Source organism: Schistocerca nitens, chromosome 1 (genome assembly GCF_023898315.1).
Source record: "Schistocerca nitens isolate TAMUIC-IGC-003100 chromosome 1, iqSchNite1.1, whole genome shotgun sequence".
Lineage (NCBI taxonomy): Eukaryota > Metazoa > Arthropoda > Insecta > Orthoptera > Acrididae > Schistocerca > Schistocerca nitens.
In genome coordinates this window covers 921,821,706-921,837,404 of record NC_064614.1, presented here as the reverse complement: position 1 = coordinate 921,837,404, position 15,699 = coordinate 921,821,706, and the positions used below count along the sequence as shown (strand labels likewise).

Here is a 15,699-nt window from a genome sequence, read left to right as displayed (position 1 = left end):
ACCACGCAAACTGTGGACCTGTGCTGTGCCTATGTGCCAACTATCGTTCATCTGCAGCTGAATAGTGGCCTGTTCACAATTTCTGACCACAGTAATTTAACTTTGGCACGAGACTATACACCGAGGTGATAAAAGTCATAAGATACCTCCTTTTGCTCAGCACAGTGCAGCAACTTGACAAGGCATGGACTCGACAAGTTGTTGGAAGGCCCTTGCAGAAATACTGAGTCATGTTGCCTCTATAGCCATCCATAACTGCGAAAGTACTGACCTCTCGATTATGTCCCTTAAATGTTCGTGGGATTCATGTCAGGCTATCTGGTTGGCCAAATCATTCACTTGAAGTGCCCACAATGTTCTTCAAACAAATAACAAACAATTGTGGCCTGGTGACATGACGTCATTGTTTGGGAACCTGAATGCCACGAATGGCTGCAAATGTCTCCCAGTAACTGAACATAATCATTTCCACTCAATGACTAGTTCAATTGCAAAAGAGGAGCCAGTCCATTCTGTGTAAATACAGCCCACACCATTATGAAGCCACCACCAGCTTGCATAGTGCCTTGCTGACAACCTGGGTCCACTGCTTAGTGGGGTCTGCAGCACACTCAAACCCTACCCTACCATCAGCTCTTACAAAATGACTCATCTAACCAGGTCACAGTTTTCAGCCGTCTAAAGTCCAACCGATATGGTCACAAGTGCAGGGGAGACACTGCAGGTGATGTCACACTGTTAGCAAAGGCACTCGCAAAGGTCATCTGATGCCATAGCCCATTTGATACCAACTTTTACCATAGTGTCCTAATGGACACATTCGTAATACATCCCACAATGAAATCTGCGGTTATTTCATGCAGTGTTGCTCATCTGTTAGCGTTGACAACTCTACACAAACGCCACTGCTCTCGGTCGTTAAGTGAAGGCCATTGGCCAATGCGTTGTCCGTGGTGACAGGTAACGTCTGAAATTTTGTATTCTCGGCACACTCTTGACACTGTAGATCTTGAAATATTGGATTCCCAAATTATTTCCAAAGTAGAATGTCCTTTTGTCTAGCTCCAACTACGATTCGTCATTCAAAGTGTGTTAATTCCTGTCATGCAGCCTTAATCGTGTGGGAAATCTTTTCACGTCAGTCATCAGAGTACATATGACAGCTCTGCCAATGCACTGCACGTTTCTACTTTGTGTACACAACTTACTGTCATCTGTATATGTGCATACTGTCATCCCATGACTTTTGCCACCTCAGTGTAATAGTTCACACAATCAAACGTCAAACAAAATAGCAAATAGTAATAATTTCTGATTTAATGATCCTACCGTGTCTTTTGACACAGGCAAGTGCAGTATGTTGGGTTTATGGTCTTTTCCAAATCCAAACTGTTTATAGTTGAAAAGTTTGCCTATTCTGTGTGTTTATAAATTCTATGGTACATGTAAATCTTTTTTTAAATTGCAGATTACAATGAGAAGTGATAGATTTCTTTACTATTGTTTTACCTCCTTTTGTGTAAAGGGATTTGACAACAGGTTACTTACGGCTATCTGGGAAACTAAGCTGAAGCCCTGAAAGCCATTCTTGCGAAACACGGGGATGGTGGCGACCACTGATGAGCCCGGGAAAGAAGGCCGAATTTGGCCATCACCAGCCAGACATAAAGTCATTGCCTTAAACGATCGGTAATAAACATTCGAGCTTCTGAGCCTTCCCCAGAATTACATTGGAATACAGCATATACAAAGACCCAATCTGCAGTGTGCTGCTACCATTCACCGAGGTGACTTCCAGTTTCGAAACTGCTACCTGTGCGCTCTGCTGTACTCGGTCATTGTTAGCCGCCAACCTTGCAACCACTCATGAGAAAACTCAAAAACTTCTACCTCCGCCTTAATGAGTTGAACCGATGTTGTTCGGTGTACCATCCTCCCGTTGCAGTAAATGGAAGGGATGCTAACTGCTACTGCACCCGACTAGTACCTGTCATCGACACCTCTGGATTTCCTTGGCCATCTCCACACTGTGCAGAGCTGCTGAGATATTACCCGAGCATACTTCTTCAATGTCCACGAGACTGCTCTGGTAATAAGCATTTGCTGACCTGAGCAGGAACACCGGCTGTACATGTTATGTCAGTCGCCAGCGAACCAACGGCCCACTTGACATAATATTTATGGGAATGAACACTGCTGAGGTGAAGGTCTATGAAGAGTGCTGAGACAGTGTCAACACATTCTGAGGCCATGCAGTGCTTTGTCAAGGGCCTGGGTGCTGACACAAAGAAGAAGACATGATTTTTAACTTTAAAGCAACAGATTATCATTCTGCTAATGTTACACCATCAGCGGCCAGTGTGCTGACCAGCCTTCTCCACCGCACACCACATTCTGTCATCTCAACAACAGTTAAAAAGTCACAACACAGCCCCCCACACAACTACTGTGTAAATGGACAATAAGAAAAATTTCATTATTTGCTACCCTTGCTGATCAAGCAGTTTTGGTAGCCATCAGTGTAGCTATAAACTTATCACGGAGCTTAAATGGCCAACTTACTATACCAATTAAATTTCTCTCTCCCTTAACGTATGGAATAATTTCTTTTATATCATCATATTTTATTTTCATCTCTTTGTCACCTGTGGAGCTAATAGGCATGTAATGTGGTGGGTTGTGGTTTGTGTCTATCTTGGCTTTGATAATTCATTCACTATGCTGTTCATAACAGTGCAGCCACATCCCTATTACCCTGTTCATTATTAGACAACGTATTCCTGCATTACCCAAATCTGATTTTGTGTTGACACCCATATACACACCTCTCTCAAAATCCTGTTCTCCCTGACACTGCATTTCACTTACTCCTAATAATCTAACTTCAACCTACCCATTTCTCTTTTCAAGTCTCAAATCTAACTAAACAATTAAGAGATCTATATTCCATGTTCTGGCCCACAGAACACTATGGTACCAGAAGAAGTAAAAGGATTCCACAGCATTTTCTTTTATTATTCCTACACTAACAATTATCATTTGTGTGCTATCTGATAACAACAACACAATATCTATAGTAAGCAACAACAAAAATTGTATTCACTACAAATAATTAAGAGTGTACTATCAATTGTAACACATTTATTCATTTCCAACCTTTTTTTGTGCAATTTTCTTCCACAGAGTATTTCCCAAAATGAGACCAATCTCCTTGTTCTCTACAATGTAACGAAGAATTTCTTTCTCTTCATTTCCAGATAATGTTCTGCTGAATAATAAAAAAAATAAACAACATAAACATCTTACTTAAAGCAAAGCTAATATTTTACACAGTTAAGTTCTATTTGAAATTATTACAGAAATTATAAGACAAAATCTATAGGATTTGAATCTTCTAATGATGAGTATTAAAGCACTCTAGGTACATATTCTGCAAAATAATGTGCATATAAATTGTAATGAATAATTCTTCATTAAATAAATGTAAGAATGGTACAATTTCTAGAAATGTAATGAAGAAGCCACATGAACTGTTAAACAAATCTTCTAGAAACATTTTACACAATTCAGCTAAAAGGGAAACAAGCACATTAAACAAGGTCTTAAATGAAGCTATACTGGACCCAGTAAACACACAACCTGTGTAGAACTAAAACTAGTCTGAAACAAAAAGTTTGAATCTTATTATTCACCTTAATCAGTTAAAAAAGGTCTGCCAGTAATAGAAATAGTACCAGTTTACTAAATGAAACACTGAGTGTGAAATTTCTAATTTCTTGGTGTCCATAGGGGAACAGGCTAAACATGAGTCAACAGACAGAAAAAGTAATTAGAAATCTTGGTTTAGTGTGGTTTGTACTTAGAAATATCTGTCACTGTGTTAACTTGAAGACAAGAGAACTAGCCATTCTTCATTGTGTCATTTTTCATGAAGTCAGAAAATACATTCATGTTATGTTGCACGGTACCACCAATGTTGATCTTTTTACTCACTGATTTCTCAACCAAATATGGATTAATGTACCAGTTGTTGTTGCAGTATGTACTAAACCCTTTCCAAGCAAACCATGAGCAAGTTTCAGAACAATTTGAGAAGTTATTTCCTCTTCAGAATAATGACTGCCATAGATTGTATGCTTACCGGTATAAACACTGAAAAACAGTATAACTAGTTGAGGCTATTATCCTGACTGACAAGAGGTACCATCTATTGGAGAAAGCAATACCTAGTAGCATTCTAACACAAGCCAGCCTGCATCTCATCATTCCCATTAGCCACAGAATGCTGCTGATGTATATATTTGCCAAACCCATTGGGAACAAGCATGCCAAGGACAGATATACACTGACAGGGGAAAAAAAAAAATCGCAACACCGAGAAGGAGTTGTGCGACATAAACAAAAGTTTCTAGGCACGTTTCTACATCTGAAAGATGAGGTATACTCAAATTTCACAAATCACATGAGAGTTGTGCTAATAGTGCCACTATGAGGATGCAGATCAGATTTCCTTTAAATTCAGAATTTATCAGTCGTGCGTATTAGTTATCTTTGAGAGAGGACTTAATGAGTCGATGTTAGTCTAGAATGCCTTTACGGCAACAAAGACATCATTATCAACATATACCGAGTCTGAACGAGGTCATGCAATAGGGCTATGAGGAGCTGAAAGTTCCTTCTGTGATATTGCAGAAAGATGTGGCAAGAATGTAGCCACTTTACATGACTGTTGGTAGCAGTGGTCACGAGAATGCACGGTCACAAGAAGACCGGGCTCCAGATGGCGACTTGGCAGTACCGAGAGGGAAGACCTCCATGTTCTGCGTACAGCTCTAGCACATCATACTGCATCTGCAGCCGCAGTATAAGAAGCAGTTGGCACCACAGAGACACAATGGAAAGTTACATATTGGTTACTTCGAGGACAGTTCCCAGCCCGATGCCCTATAGGGTGCATTCCACTGACCCCAAACCACAGGCATTTACAACTTCAGTGCTGTCAAGCAAGAGCTCATTGGAGAGCAGGGTGGAGTTCTCTTGTGTTTTCTGATGAAAACTGGTTTCGCCTCAGTGTCAGTGATAGCCGTGTGTCGGTTAGTAGGGAGCCAGCTGAGGGCCTGCAACCAACCTGTCTGCATGCTACACACACTGTACTTTCATATTGAGTTATGGTGTGGGGTGCAATTTCGTATGACAGCAGGGGCACTTTCAGGATTATCCCACAAACCCTGACAGCAAATTTGTACATCAATCAGGTGTTGTGACCTGTTGTGCTGCCATTCATGAACAACATTCCAGGGGGTGTTTTCCAACAGGATAATGTTTGCTGTAGTAACCCAACACGCTCTGCAGAGTGTTGATTTGTTGCCTTGGCCTGGTCAACCACCTGATCTGTCTCTATTTGAGCACACTTGGGATACCATCAGACAACAACTCTAGCGTCATCCACGAACCGAACAGCATAAACAGTCCCTGTATTGAGCCACCAAGTGCAACAGGCGTGGAACTCCTTCCAACAAACTGACATCCAGCACCTGGACAACACTATTAATGCACATTTGCATGTGTGCATGCATCTTTCTGAAACTTACACAGGTTATTAAGGTAACAGCATTTCACATTTGCAATGGCTTATCTTGAACTTACATTAACCTGTAATCTTGAAATGTTAATCTCTTACATATGTTACCTAGACAAATGTACAGATGTACAGCCAACACTTCATTACTCTGCATTAAGTATGTTTGATGCTGCGATTCTCCCCCCCCCCCCTACATCTACATCTACATTTATACTCCGCAAGCCACCCAACGGTGTGTGGCGGAGGGCACTTTACGTGCCACTGTCATTACCTCCCTTTTCTGTTCCAGTCGCGTATGGTTCGCGGGAAGAACGACTGTCTGAAAACCTCCGTGCGCGCTCTAATCTCTCTAATTTTACATTCGTGATCTCCTCGGGAGGTATAAGTAGGGGGAAGCAATATATTCGATACCTCATCCAGAAACGCACCCTCTCGAAACCTGGCGAGCAAGCTACACCGTGATGCAGACCGCTTCTCTTGCAGAGTCTGCCACTTGAGTCTGCTAAACATCTCCGTAACGCTATCACGGTTACCAAATAACCCTGTGACGAAACGCGCCGCTCTTCTTTGGATCTTCTCTATCTCCTCCGTCAACCCGACCTGGTACGGATCCCACACTGATGAGCAATACTCAAGTATAGGTCGAACGAGTGTTTTGTAAGCCACCTCCTTTGTTGATGGACTACATTTTCTAAGCACTCTCCCAATGAATCTCAACCTGGTACCCGCCTTACCAACAATTAATTTTATATGATCATTCCACTTCAAATCGTTCCGCACGCATACTCCCAGATATTTTACAGAAGTAACTGCTACCAGTGTTTGTTCCGCTATCATATAATCATACAATAAAGGATCCTCCTTTCTATGTATTCGCAATACATTACATTTGCCTATGTTAAGGGTCAGTTGCCACTCCCTGCACCAAGTGCCTATCCGCTGCAGATCTTCCTGCATTTCGCTACAGTTTTCTAATGCTGCAACTTCTCTGTATACTACAGCATCATCCGCGAAAAGCCACATGGAACTTCCGACACTATCTATTAGATCATTTATATATATTGTGAAAAGCAATGGTCCCATAACACTTCCCTGTGGCACGCCAGAGGTTACTTTAACGTCTGTAGACATCTCTCCATTGAGAACAACATGCTGTGTTCTGTTTACTAAAAACTCTTCAATCCAGCCACACAGCTGGTCTGATATTCCGTAGGCTCTTACTCTGTTTATCAGGCGACAGTGCGGAACTGTATCGAACGCCTTCCGGAAGTCAAGGAAAATAGCATCTACCTGGGAGCCTGTATCTAATATTTTCTGGGTCTCATGAACAAATAATGTGAGTTGGGTCTCACACGATCGCTGTTTCTGGAATCCATGTTGATTCCTACAGAGTAGATTCTGGGTTTCCAAAAACGACATGATACTCTAGCAAAAAACATGTTCTAAAATTCTACAACAGATCGACGTCAGAGATATAGGTCTATAGTTTTGCGCATCTGCTCGACGACCCTTCTTGAAGACTGGGACTACCTGCGCTCTTTTCCAATCATTTGGAACCTTCCGTTCCTCTTGAGACTTGCGGTACACGGCTGTTAGAAGGGGGCAAGTGCTTTCGGGTACTCTGTGTGGAATCGAACTGGTATCCCGTCAGGTCCAGTGGACTTTCCTCTGTTGAGTGATTCCAGTTGCTTTTCTATTCCTTGGACACTTATTTCGATGTCAGCCATTTTTTCGTTTGTGCGAAGATTTAGAGAAGGAACTGCAGAGCGGTCTTCCTCTGTGAAACAGCTTTGGAAAAAGGTGTTTAGTATTTCAGCTTTACGCGTGTCATCCTGTTTCAATGCCATCATTATCCCGGAGTGTCTGGATATACTGTTTTGAGCCACTTACTGATTTAACATAAGACCAGAATTTCCTAGGATTTTCTGTCAAGTCGGTACATAGAATTTTACTTTCGAATTCACTGAACGCTTCACGCTTAGCCCTCCTTACGCTAACTTTGACATCATTTAGCTTCTGTTTGTCTGAGAGGTTTTGGCTGTGTTTAAACTTGGCGTGAAGCTCTCTTTGCTTCTGCAGTAGTTTCCTAACTTTGTTGTTGAACCACGGTGGGTTTTTCCCATCCCTCACAGTTTTACTCGGCACGTACCTGTCTAAAACGCATTTTACGATTGCCTTAAACTTTTTCCATAAACACTCAACATTGTCAGTGTCGGAACAGAAATTTTCGTTTTGATCTGTTAGGTAGTCTGAAATCTGCCTTCTATTACTCTTGCTAAACAGATAAACCTTCCTCCCTTTTTTTATATTCCTATTAACTTCCATATTCAGGGATGCTGCAACGGCCTTATGATCACTGATTCCCTGTTCTGCACTTACAGAGTCGAAAAGTTCGGGTCTGTTTGTTATCAGTAGGTCCAAGATGTTATCTCCACGAGTCGGTTCTCTGTTTAGTTGCTCGAGGTAATTTTCGGATAGTGCACTCAGTATAATGTCACTCGATGCTCTGTCCCTACCACCCGTCCTAAACATCTGAGTGTCCCAGTCTATATCTGGTAAATTGAAATCTCCACCTAAGACTATAACATGCTGAGAAAATTTATGTGAAATGTATTCCAAATTTTCTCTCAGTTGTTCTGCCACTAATGCTGCTGAGGAACCAATTATTAACCTAGCTCGGTTGTTGAGTGTAACCTCCACCCATAATAATTCACAGGAACTATGCACTTCTACTTCACTACAGGATAAACTACTACTAACAGCGACAAACACGCCACCACCGGTTGCATGCAATCTATCCTTTCTAAACACCGTCTGTGCCTTTGTAAAAATTTCGGCAGAATTTATCTCTGGCTTCAGCCAGCTTTCTGTACCTATAACGATTTCAGCTTCAGTGCTTTCTATCAGCGCTTGAAGTTCCAGTACTTTACCAATGCAGCTTCGACAGTTTACAATTACAATACCAATTGCTGCTTGGTCCCCCCATGTCCTGACTTTGCCCCGCACCCTTTGAGGCTGTTGCCCTTTCTGTACTTGCCCGAGGCCATCTAACCTAAAAAACCGCCCAGTCCACGCCACACAACCCCTGCTACCCGTGTAGCCGCTTGCTGCGTGCAGTGGACTCCTGACCTATCCAGCGGAGCCCGAAACCCCACTACCCTATGGCGCAAGTCGAGGAATCTGCAGCCCACACGGTCGCAGAACCGTCTCAGCCTCTGATTCAGACCCTCCACTCGGCTCTGTACCAAAGGTCCGCAGTCAGTCCTGTTGACGATGCTACAAACGGTGAGCTCTGCTTTCATCCCGCTAGCGAGACTGGCAGTCTTCACCAAATCAGATAGCCGCCAGAAGCCAGAGAGGATTTCCTCCGATCCATAGCGACACACATCATTTGTGCCGACATGAGCGACCACCTGCTGATGGGTGCACCCTGTACCCTTCATGGCACTGGTGTGGACTGATCAGCGGACTTGTGGATCATGCTGGATGTCCATTGTTCTCAAGGCTAGTTAACAACAGTGATGCCCCTTGAGTTGGAGACAGGTGCAACGAAAAGCCTGTTACACATTTAGCTTTCGGCCTAAGTCTTCTTCAGCAAAGAAAACACACACACATTTGTACAAGCAAGCACATCTCACACACATGACTGCTACCACAGCAGCTCGGACTGTAATGCAACTTTCATTTGAATAGTAGTCTGGTGTGGATCAGGTAAGTGCGAAGGGAAGGGACAGCAGGGTACATGTGAGGGGAGAGAAGAGTGCTGTCGGGCAGAGTGAGCAGGGACTAGACACTGCCAGGCACAGCATCGGGAGATAGGGAGGGGTGGGGGGGTTAGGGAAAGGAGAGGAGCAGGGAAGGTGAATGGATGGCAGAGGGCAGCATACAAAGAGAGTAAGTGAATTTGAAAAGGGTAGAGGTGATAGGATGAGGGGGCGGAAACAGTTGGGTGGAGGGTGTGGGGACAGTAGGTTGTTGTAGGTTGACGCTGGGATAATTTCAGGAGCAAATGTGATGTAAAGGATAACTCCCATCTGCACAATTCACAAATGCTGTTAACGGAGGGGAGGATCCACATGACCTGGGCAGTGAAGCAGCCATCAGCCATCACCCATCAGCTGCATGTTGTGCCACAGTGTGGTCTACTATGCTCTTGACCACAATGTGGCAGTGATTGTTCATCCTGATGGACAGCTGCTTAGTAGTCATACCAATATAAAAGACTGTGTAATGGTTGCAACAGAGCTGGTATACAACATGGCTACTTTCACAGGTGGCCTGGATTCTGGTGGGGTAAGATAAGCCTGTGACAGGACTGGAGTAGGTTCCTATTCCAGTCCTGTCACAAACTTATCTTACCCCATCAAAGACATGGCCATTTGTGACAGCACCAATCCCTCCCCCTTTCCCACCCCACTCCTGATTAGTTTTCATGTGACAGTCCCATTCTAGTTGGAGCTACCAGCAGTAGCTGTCATATGTGCATAAGGTGAGAATGTGTGGTGTTTTCTTTGTTGAAGAAGGCTGTGGGCAAAGCTATAATGTGTAACAGTATTTTCATTGTGTCTGTCTGCAACTCAACAAGTCATCTTTATGGTGAGTAGCAATTTATCCTTTTCCTAATATTGTTATTACCTTTTCATTGATTTTTCAATCTTTTTAACATTGTTACCTCCTCCTTGACAGTCACGTTCCAGAGATCAAAATAGGGGACTAGCCCAGAATCTTTTTCCAATAGAGAGATCATCATGATACTTTTTGAATTACAGGCTACATGTCCCAAGGATATACTCATACGCTGTGTGTCTTTAAAGCAGTAGTTTCCACTGACTTCTACATCCTCATACCCCTGACCACTGCCAATTCTTCTACCTTTTAGGGGTAATGTCCCGTCCCATTGTTGACTCCTTATATCGGGAGTGTTTGGCCATCACTGCTGATGATTTTTGTTCAAAATTTAAGCATTAGCTAGATTTGAACCTGGGATCCATAACATTTTGATTACTATTCAAAGATGCTACTGTGAGACCACAGGTCCAGACTGAAACCTACCTGAAATCTCCTAGACGAACAAAAACCGAACAAAGCAAAAATTAGTGTAAAGAAATATCTATGATTGATTCAACAAATTCAAAAGTAAAGTTCTATATATTGATATGACAGAAAATACTGAGAAGTTCTGATCTTATGTTGAATCTGGAAACAGAGCACAGTCATCTCTCTGGGTGCTCAGTGACCATACTGGTACTGAAAGGGAAGATGGCAGAAAGAAGTCTGAAATATTAAATTTCTTTTTCAAAACGGTTTTACTGCAGAATATCATACTGTGGTTCCTCCTTTCAACCATCTCACAAGCAACTAATTTACAGACATCAAAATAAATGATCATGGGATAGAAAATTAACTAAAAATGCTCAACAGAGAAATGATGACTGCACCGTACGGGATGTAACACGAAAAACCAGCCCCAAGTACAGACTGCACCACTGCTCCTCAATTACACACTAATTATTGCCCACCATGAGCACATACAACAACAAATAGATAAACAAATACATTACTACAAGAGTTGTACTTTGGTTGCTAGAAAAGTTAACCTATATATTGTTTCCTGCTACATATATCTTGAAGAAAGACCATGACGATATGTCCTGGGTAAAGAATGGAGTTATGTATTCTTGGCGGTAGGTGATTCAATAAGCTCCCATCTAACATGTAGCAAGAAAATGAGAATCCTCAGCAATTCAAAAGAAAATTAAAAATGTAGCTCATTAGCCACTCTTTTTACAAATTATCTGAATATTCAGACTGATGGATTGAAAGGTTCTGATAGCTATGTGCAAAGTAGCAATGTACTATAAACAAGACTAAGTAATTCTAGATGTAACATATTTTCTTTGATAAATCTATATTTTCTTCAAAAAATCTTATTGAAATCAAATAAGTACTAAGCTACTAATGGAAAATAAACAGCAGCTGTACAGTAAAACTGAGATTTTTTCCTTTCAAAATATCAGCCTTATTACTAAAGTTACCTGATTCAATTTAGATGGCATAAACATGAATAGCATCAAGCAGTACAATGACAGTTAATGCAGCCTACATTTTAAGTTTCTATGATGTCTTTGTCTTATGTCAGTATATAGGTTGACTCATTCCACATCCCTCAAGGTTCTCCTTCACAATGGGATCTACAGAGCATTGTAAATGAAAGAATGGAGAGATTTGAGTTCGCATGGAGGCTTACCCATAACTGTTCTTCCTGTAGAACACTTGTGAGTGAGACACGAGGAAGGACAAATGAGAGTGGTACACACCATAAGGCAGATTGAGAAATATATAAAAAAAAGTATGTGTATAACCAGTTAAACATAGCAGATAATGCACAGCGCATGGCAATATTCACTGCTCTGCTTCGTAATTTCATTTGCAGCTTACAAATGGTCCATAGTGCCATTTCCCCTTTTAAAAACCAGTTTGTTCCTTTGTCTGATTATAACTGAATGCTCTTTTCTCTGTGGTAGGTGATACTTTTAGTGAGTATCTCATACATTCCAGAAAGAAGGCTAATGGGGTATTACCATAAAATGCAAAAAGCTTACCTTCTACGTGAGCTCATGTTTCTTCTAGAATTCTGAGACTCCACAGTAGTATCAGAATCTGAGAGCCTATCAGTATTAGCTGAGTCATTTTCATCCCTGAAAAATTGGAGCACCTACAGTGGTAGAGAAGCTTCATTCCACATTCAAAATGTCCTAGGAATATACACATGTTATTAGCAACAAGTATTACCTTTCTGCAGGTGTTGGCCAGTGAGACTGTCTCAGGAGCACCTTCATAGCATTGAAGTTATCAGAATAACTGGAAGGACCACCTAACCTTCAGGCAAAACCAGGAGATGAAAAGAGCACATGATTTAAATACCTTGCTATTAAGTAAAATATTAAAGTCAGAATAATGAAAGAACAACTGAGAATATTTCTGAAAATAATTTTTTCCTCTTAACAATCAAAAGCAAATGTTTAATGACAGAAATTGATTAATTTTAAAGGCAGCATCCAACTATATTTGTGGTCTTCCTGAATGCTGAGGGGCAGAAAAGGATCACTGCCACGAAAAGTTTTGAGAACATTACAACGATAGTAACAAGGGCAGATTTTGTCTCTTTATACTTTGGTATCCAGCAACTATAAAATATGCAGGAAGATTTATTTTTCTTTCCCTTTACTAGGTGGTGCTCCAGATTATACATTTACAACACAAGATAATTTAAGGACTGAGGAACTAAATATTTACACACTACTAATTCTGCTGACTCAGCCCTGTTTTAACAAATGGAACATACAGAATATTTGTAAGAAAATGTACCTTCCAAACACACTCTTCTCACATTAATTCACAATAACTGAATTAGTACACAATTAAAAGGTGATGAGGTGTACTGTTCTTTTGAAACTATGCAGAATTTGAGTAGGCACATGGTATTATAAAAAAAGTAACAAAAACAACAATAAAGTTACTTTCTAATACACCATATTTGCTTACTTCAGCATATAGGAAGTGGTTTTGATGTAAACACGACAGGAAAAGGAAGTATTTACATTTATATTATCGTTTATCTTTGCAAACAAAGACCTCCACAAAACTTTGAGTCTTGAACTAATATAGTGTTCTGTTATAATTTTCTGCTACTATGTAGTGCCCAGATTACCTCGAAGTTGTCAAAAAGGCCTTCTTCTAAAATAGACAACACACACATTTGTGCAAGCACAACTCACACACAAATGACCATTGTCTCTCTGCGCATGAAGGGAAAGCAATCTGTGTGGCAGGGATAAGGAGAAGGCTGGGGTGCAGAGGGGTAGGGATAGCAGGCTAGGGGTGGGTGGTAATAAAGTGCTGCTTGTGGGAGCATACAGGGATGTGGTGGGTACAAGGCAGGGCAGTCAGGAGGAGTTGAGAAGTTAGGTGCGAGGTTCTGGGGGTGGAGGGGTGGGGGTTGGGGGTGGGAGTGGATATGGAGAGAAGTGAAGAGGCTGTGGGTGCACTGGTAGAACAGAAGGCTGTGTAATGCTGGAGTGTGAAAATAGATGGAGATAGTTAGGTGAAAGGCAGTGACTAATGAAGATTTAGGGCGGGGGGGGGGGGGGGGGGTTATGAAAAAGTAGGACATATAGCAGGGAGAATTTCCCACCTGTGCACTTCAGGAAAGCTGGTTTTGGTAGGAAACATGCAGCTGGTGTAGGCAGAGAAGCAGTCACTGAATTGAAGAAAGCTTTGTTGGGCAGCATTTTCAGCCAAAGGGTGGTCCAGCTGTCTCTTGGAAAGTTTGTTGGTAGCCATTCATGCAGACAGACACCGTGATGGTTGTCATACTCATGTAGAATGCAGCTTAGCTTGCAGATCACATGACTGCTTTGATGGGATCTGTGATGCTTGTGACTGGACTGAAGGAGGTGGTGGGAGGACTTATGGGACAGGTCTTGCATCTAGGTCTATTACAGGAATATGAGCTGTGAGGCAAGAGGTGGGAGCAGGTGTGGAGTAGGTATGGATGGTAGGTGGTGGGATACCACTGTGGGAAGGTTAGTGATAGGATATTCCTCATTTCAGGGCATGATGAGAGGTAGTTGAAACCCTGGTGGAGAATGTGATTCAGCTGCTCAGTCCTGGGTGGTACTGACTCACTAGGGGAATGCTTCTTTGTGGTTGGACAGTGGGACTTCGGGAGGTGGTGGGTGACTGGAGAGATAAGGCATGGAAGATCTGTTTCTCATCCAATGTTGGGAGAGTAAGTTGGGTCTGTGAAGGCTTCAGTGAGATCCTTGGTATATTTGGAGAGGGACTGCTTAGCACCACAGATGCAACAGCCACCAGTGGCTAAGCTGTATAAAAGGAACTTCTTGTTATAGAATGGATGGCAGCTGTCGATTTGTTAATCTGGTCTGAGCAGCCAGAGTTGATAGTTGTGTGTGTATGAGGAGTGCTTGCTTGTGTGAATGAATGGTGTGTGTTTCTCCTGACAAAGGTGTGGCCAGAAGCTTATGTGTAAGTGCCTTTTAATTGAGCCTATATGCAACTTCATGTGTCATTTTTACAGTAAGTAGCAATCTAGCTTTTCCTACACTGTTGATACTCCAACCTGGAGTTTCCTTTGTTTGTTTTTATGAACTTTAACTCTGTTTGTGCAATTTGATGCAGCTGTGAAGCATAATTATTTGCTGTAGTTGACTTAATAGTTATGTGTGACGGAATTCTTGGATGTTTTTGTTATGGCGGAGCCAAGGTAGCCCCTGAGGGCCGGTAACCCATATTACACTACAGAGGACGGCGTTGTCTATGACCAAGGCGTACCAAAAGCACCAGGGTAAAACTGGCAATTTGCATACAAGATAATGGAAACAGACATTCCGAGCACTACTTCTTGCAGGGGAAGCTCGAGCCACAGCATGTAGGAAGTACGCCAAAACCTGATTGGCTGGAGACAGTTATTTAGCCTCAAAGCTGAGTTCACTCCGGATACCGACCTTGTGTACTTCAACCGCTGAAGATTCCAGCTTCGTCTCTGAATTGAACTCTTACTAGTGCGTGCGCACGTGTGTGTATGTGTGTGTGTGTGTGTGTGTGTGTGTGAGAGAGAGAGAGAGAGAGAGAGAGAGAGAGAGAGAGAGAGAGAGAGAGAGAGAGACCACGAACCTTTGTGGAAAATTAGAAGTGAACGTGTGTGTGTGTGTGTGTGTGTGTGTGTGTGTGTGTGTGTGTGTGTGTGTGTGTGAGAGAGAGAGAGAGAGAGAGAGAGAGAGAGAGAGAGAGAGAGACCACGAACTTTTGTGGAAAATTAGAAGTGAACTTTTGTTTGCCTCAATTAGGAGACTTTTACTGGCATTGTTACTGTTACCTTTTTGTTTTGTTATTCAGTCAGCAACCTTGTGAACTTACCTCAATAGAAGTTGTGTTTGTGAAAAATTGTGAATTGTCAGTCACAACACAAGTGGCGACGAGTTGGTGCCTGCGCGTATATTCCTCAAGGCAGAAGTTGTACTTCAGCAGCTGGTCCAAAGTGTGCATGACTTACTACAAGGTTTTCAACAGTTTTGCAAGAAATCTAAGGATACACA

At 42.1% G+C, this 15,699-nt stretch overlaps 1 protein-coding gene across 5 annotated transcripts in view; it reads right to left on the bottom strand.

Annotated features, from left to right (window-relative positions):
• Window positions 1-15,699, bottom strand: part of LOC126192472 (telomeric repeat-binding factor 2-interacting protein 1-like) — a 204,528-nt gene that overhangs the window by 159,727 nt on the left and 29,102 nt on the right. For 3 of the 5 annotated variants that reach the window (XM_049932605.1, XM_049932608.1, XM_049932607.1), the window contains exons 3-5: window positions 12,374-12,460; window positions 12,184-12,279; window positions 3,157-3,268 (exon numbers count right to left, since the gene is read on the bottom strand). In XM_049932605.1, coding sequence (XP_049788562.1) covers window positions 3,157-3,268; window positions 12,184-12,279; window positions 12,374-12,460 — 295 coding nt within the window. The remainder of the gene's footprint in view (window positions 1-3,156; window positions 3,269-12,183; window positions 12,280-12,373; window positions 12,461-15,699) is intronic. The other 2 variants (XM_049932606.1, XM_049932609.1) reach the window with 2 other exon arrangements.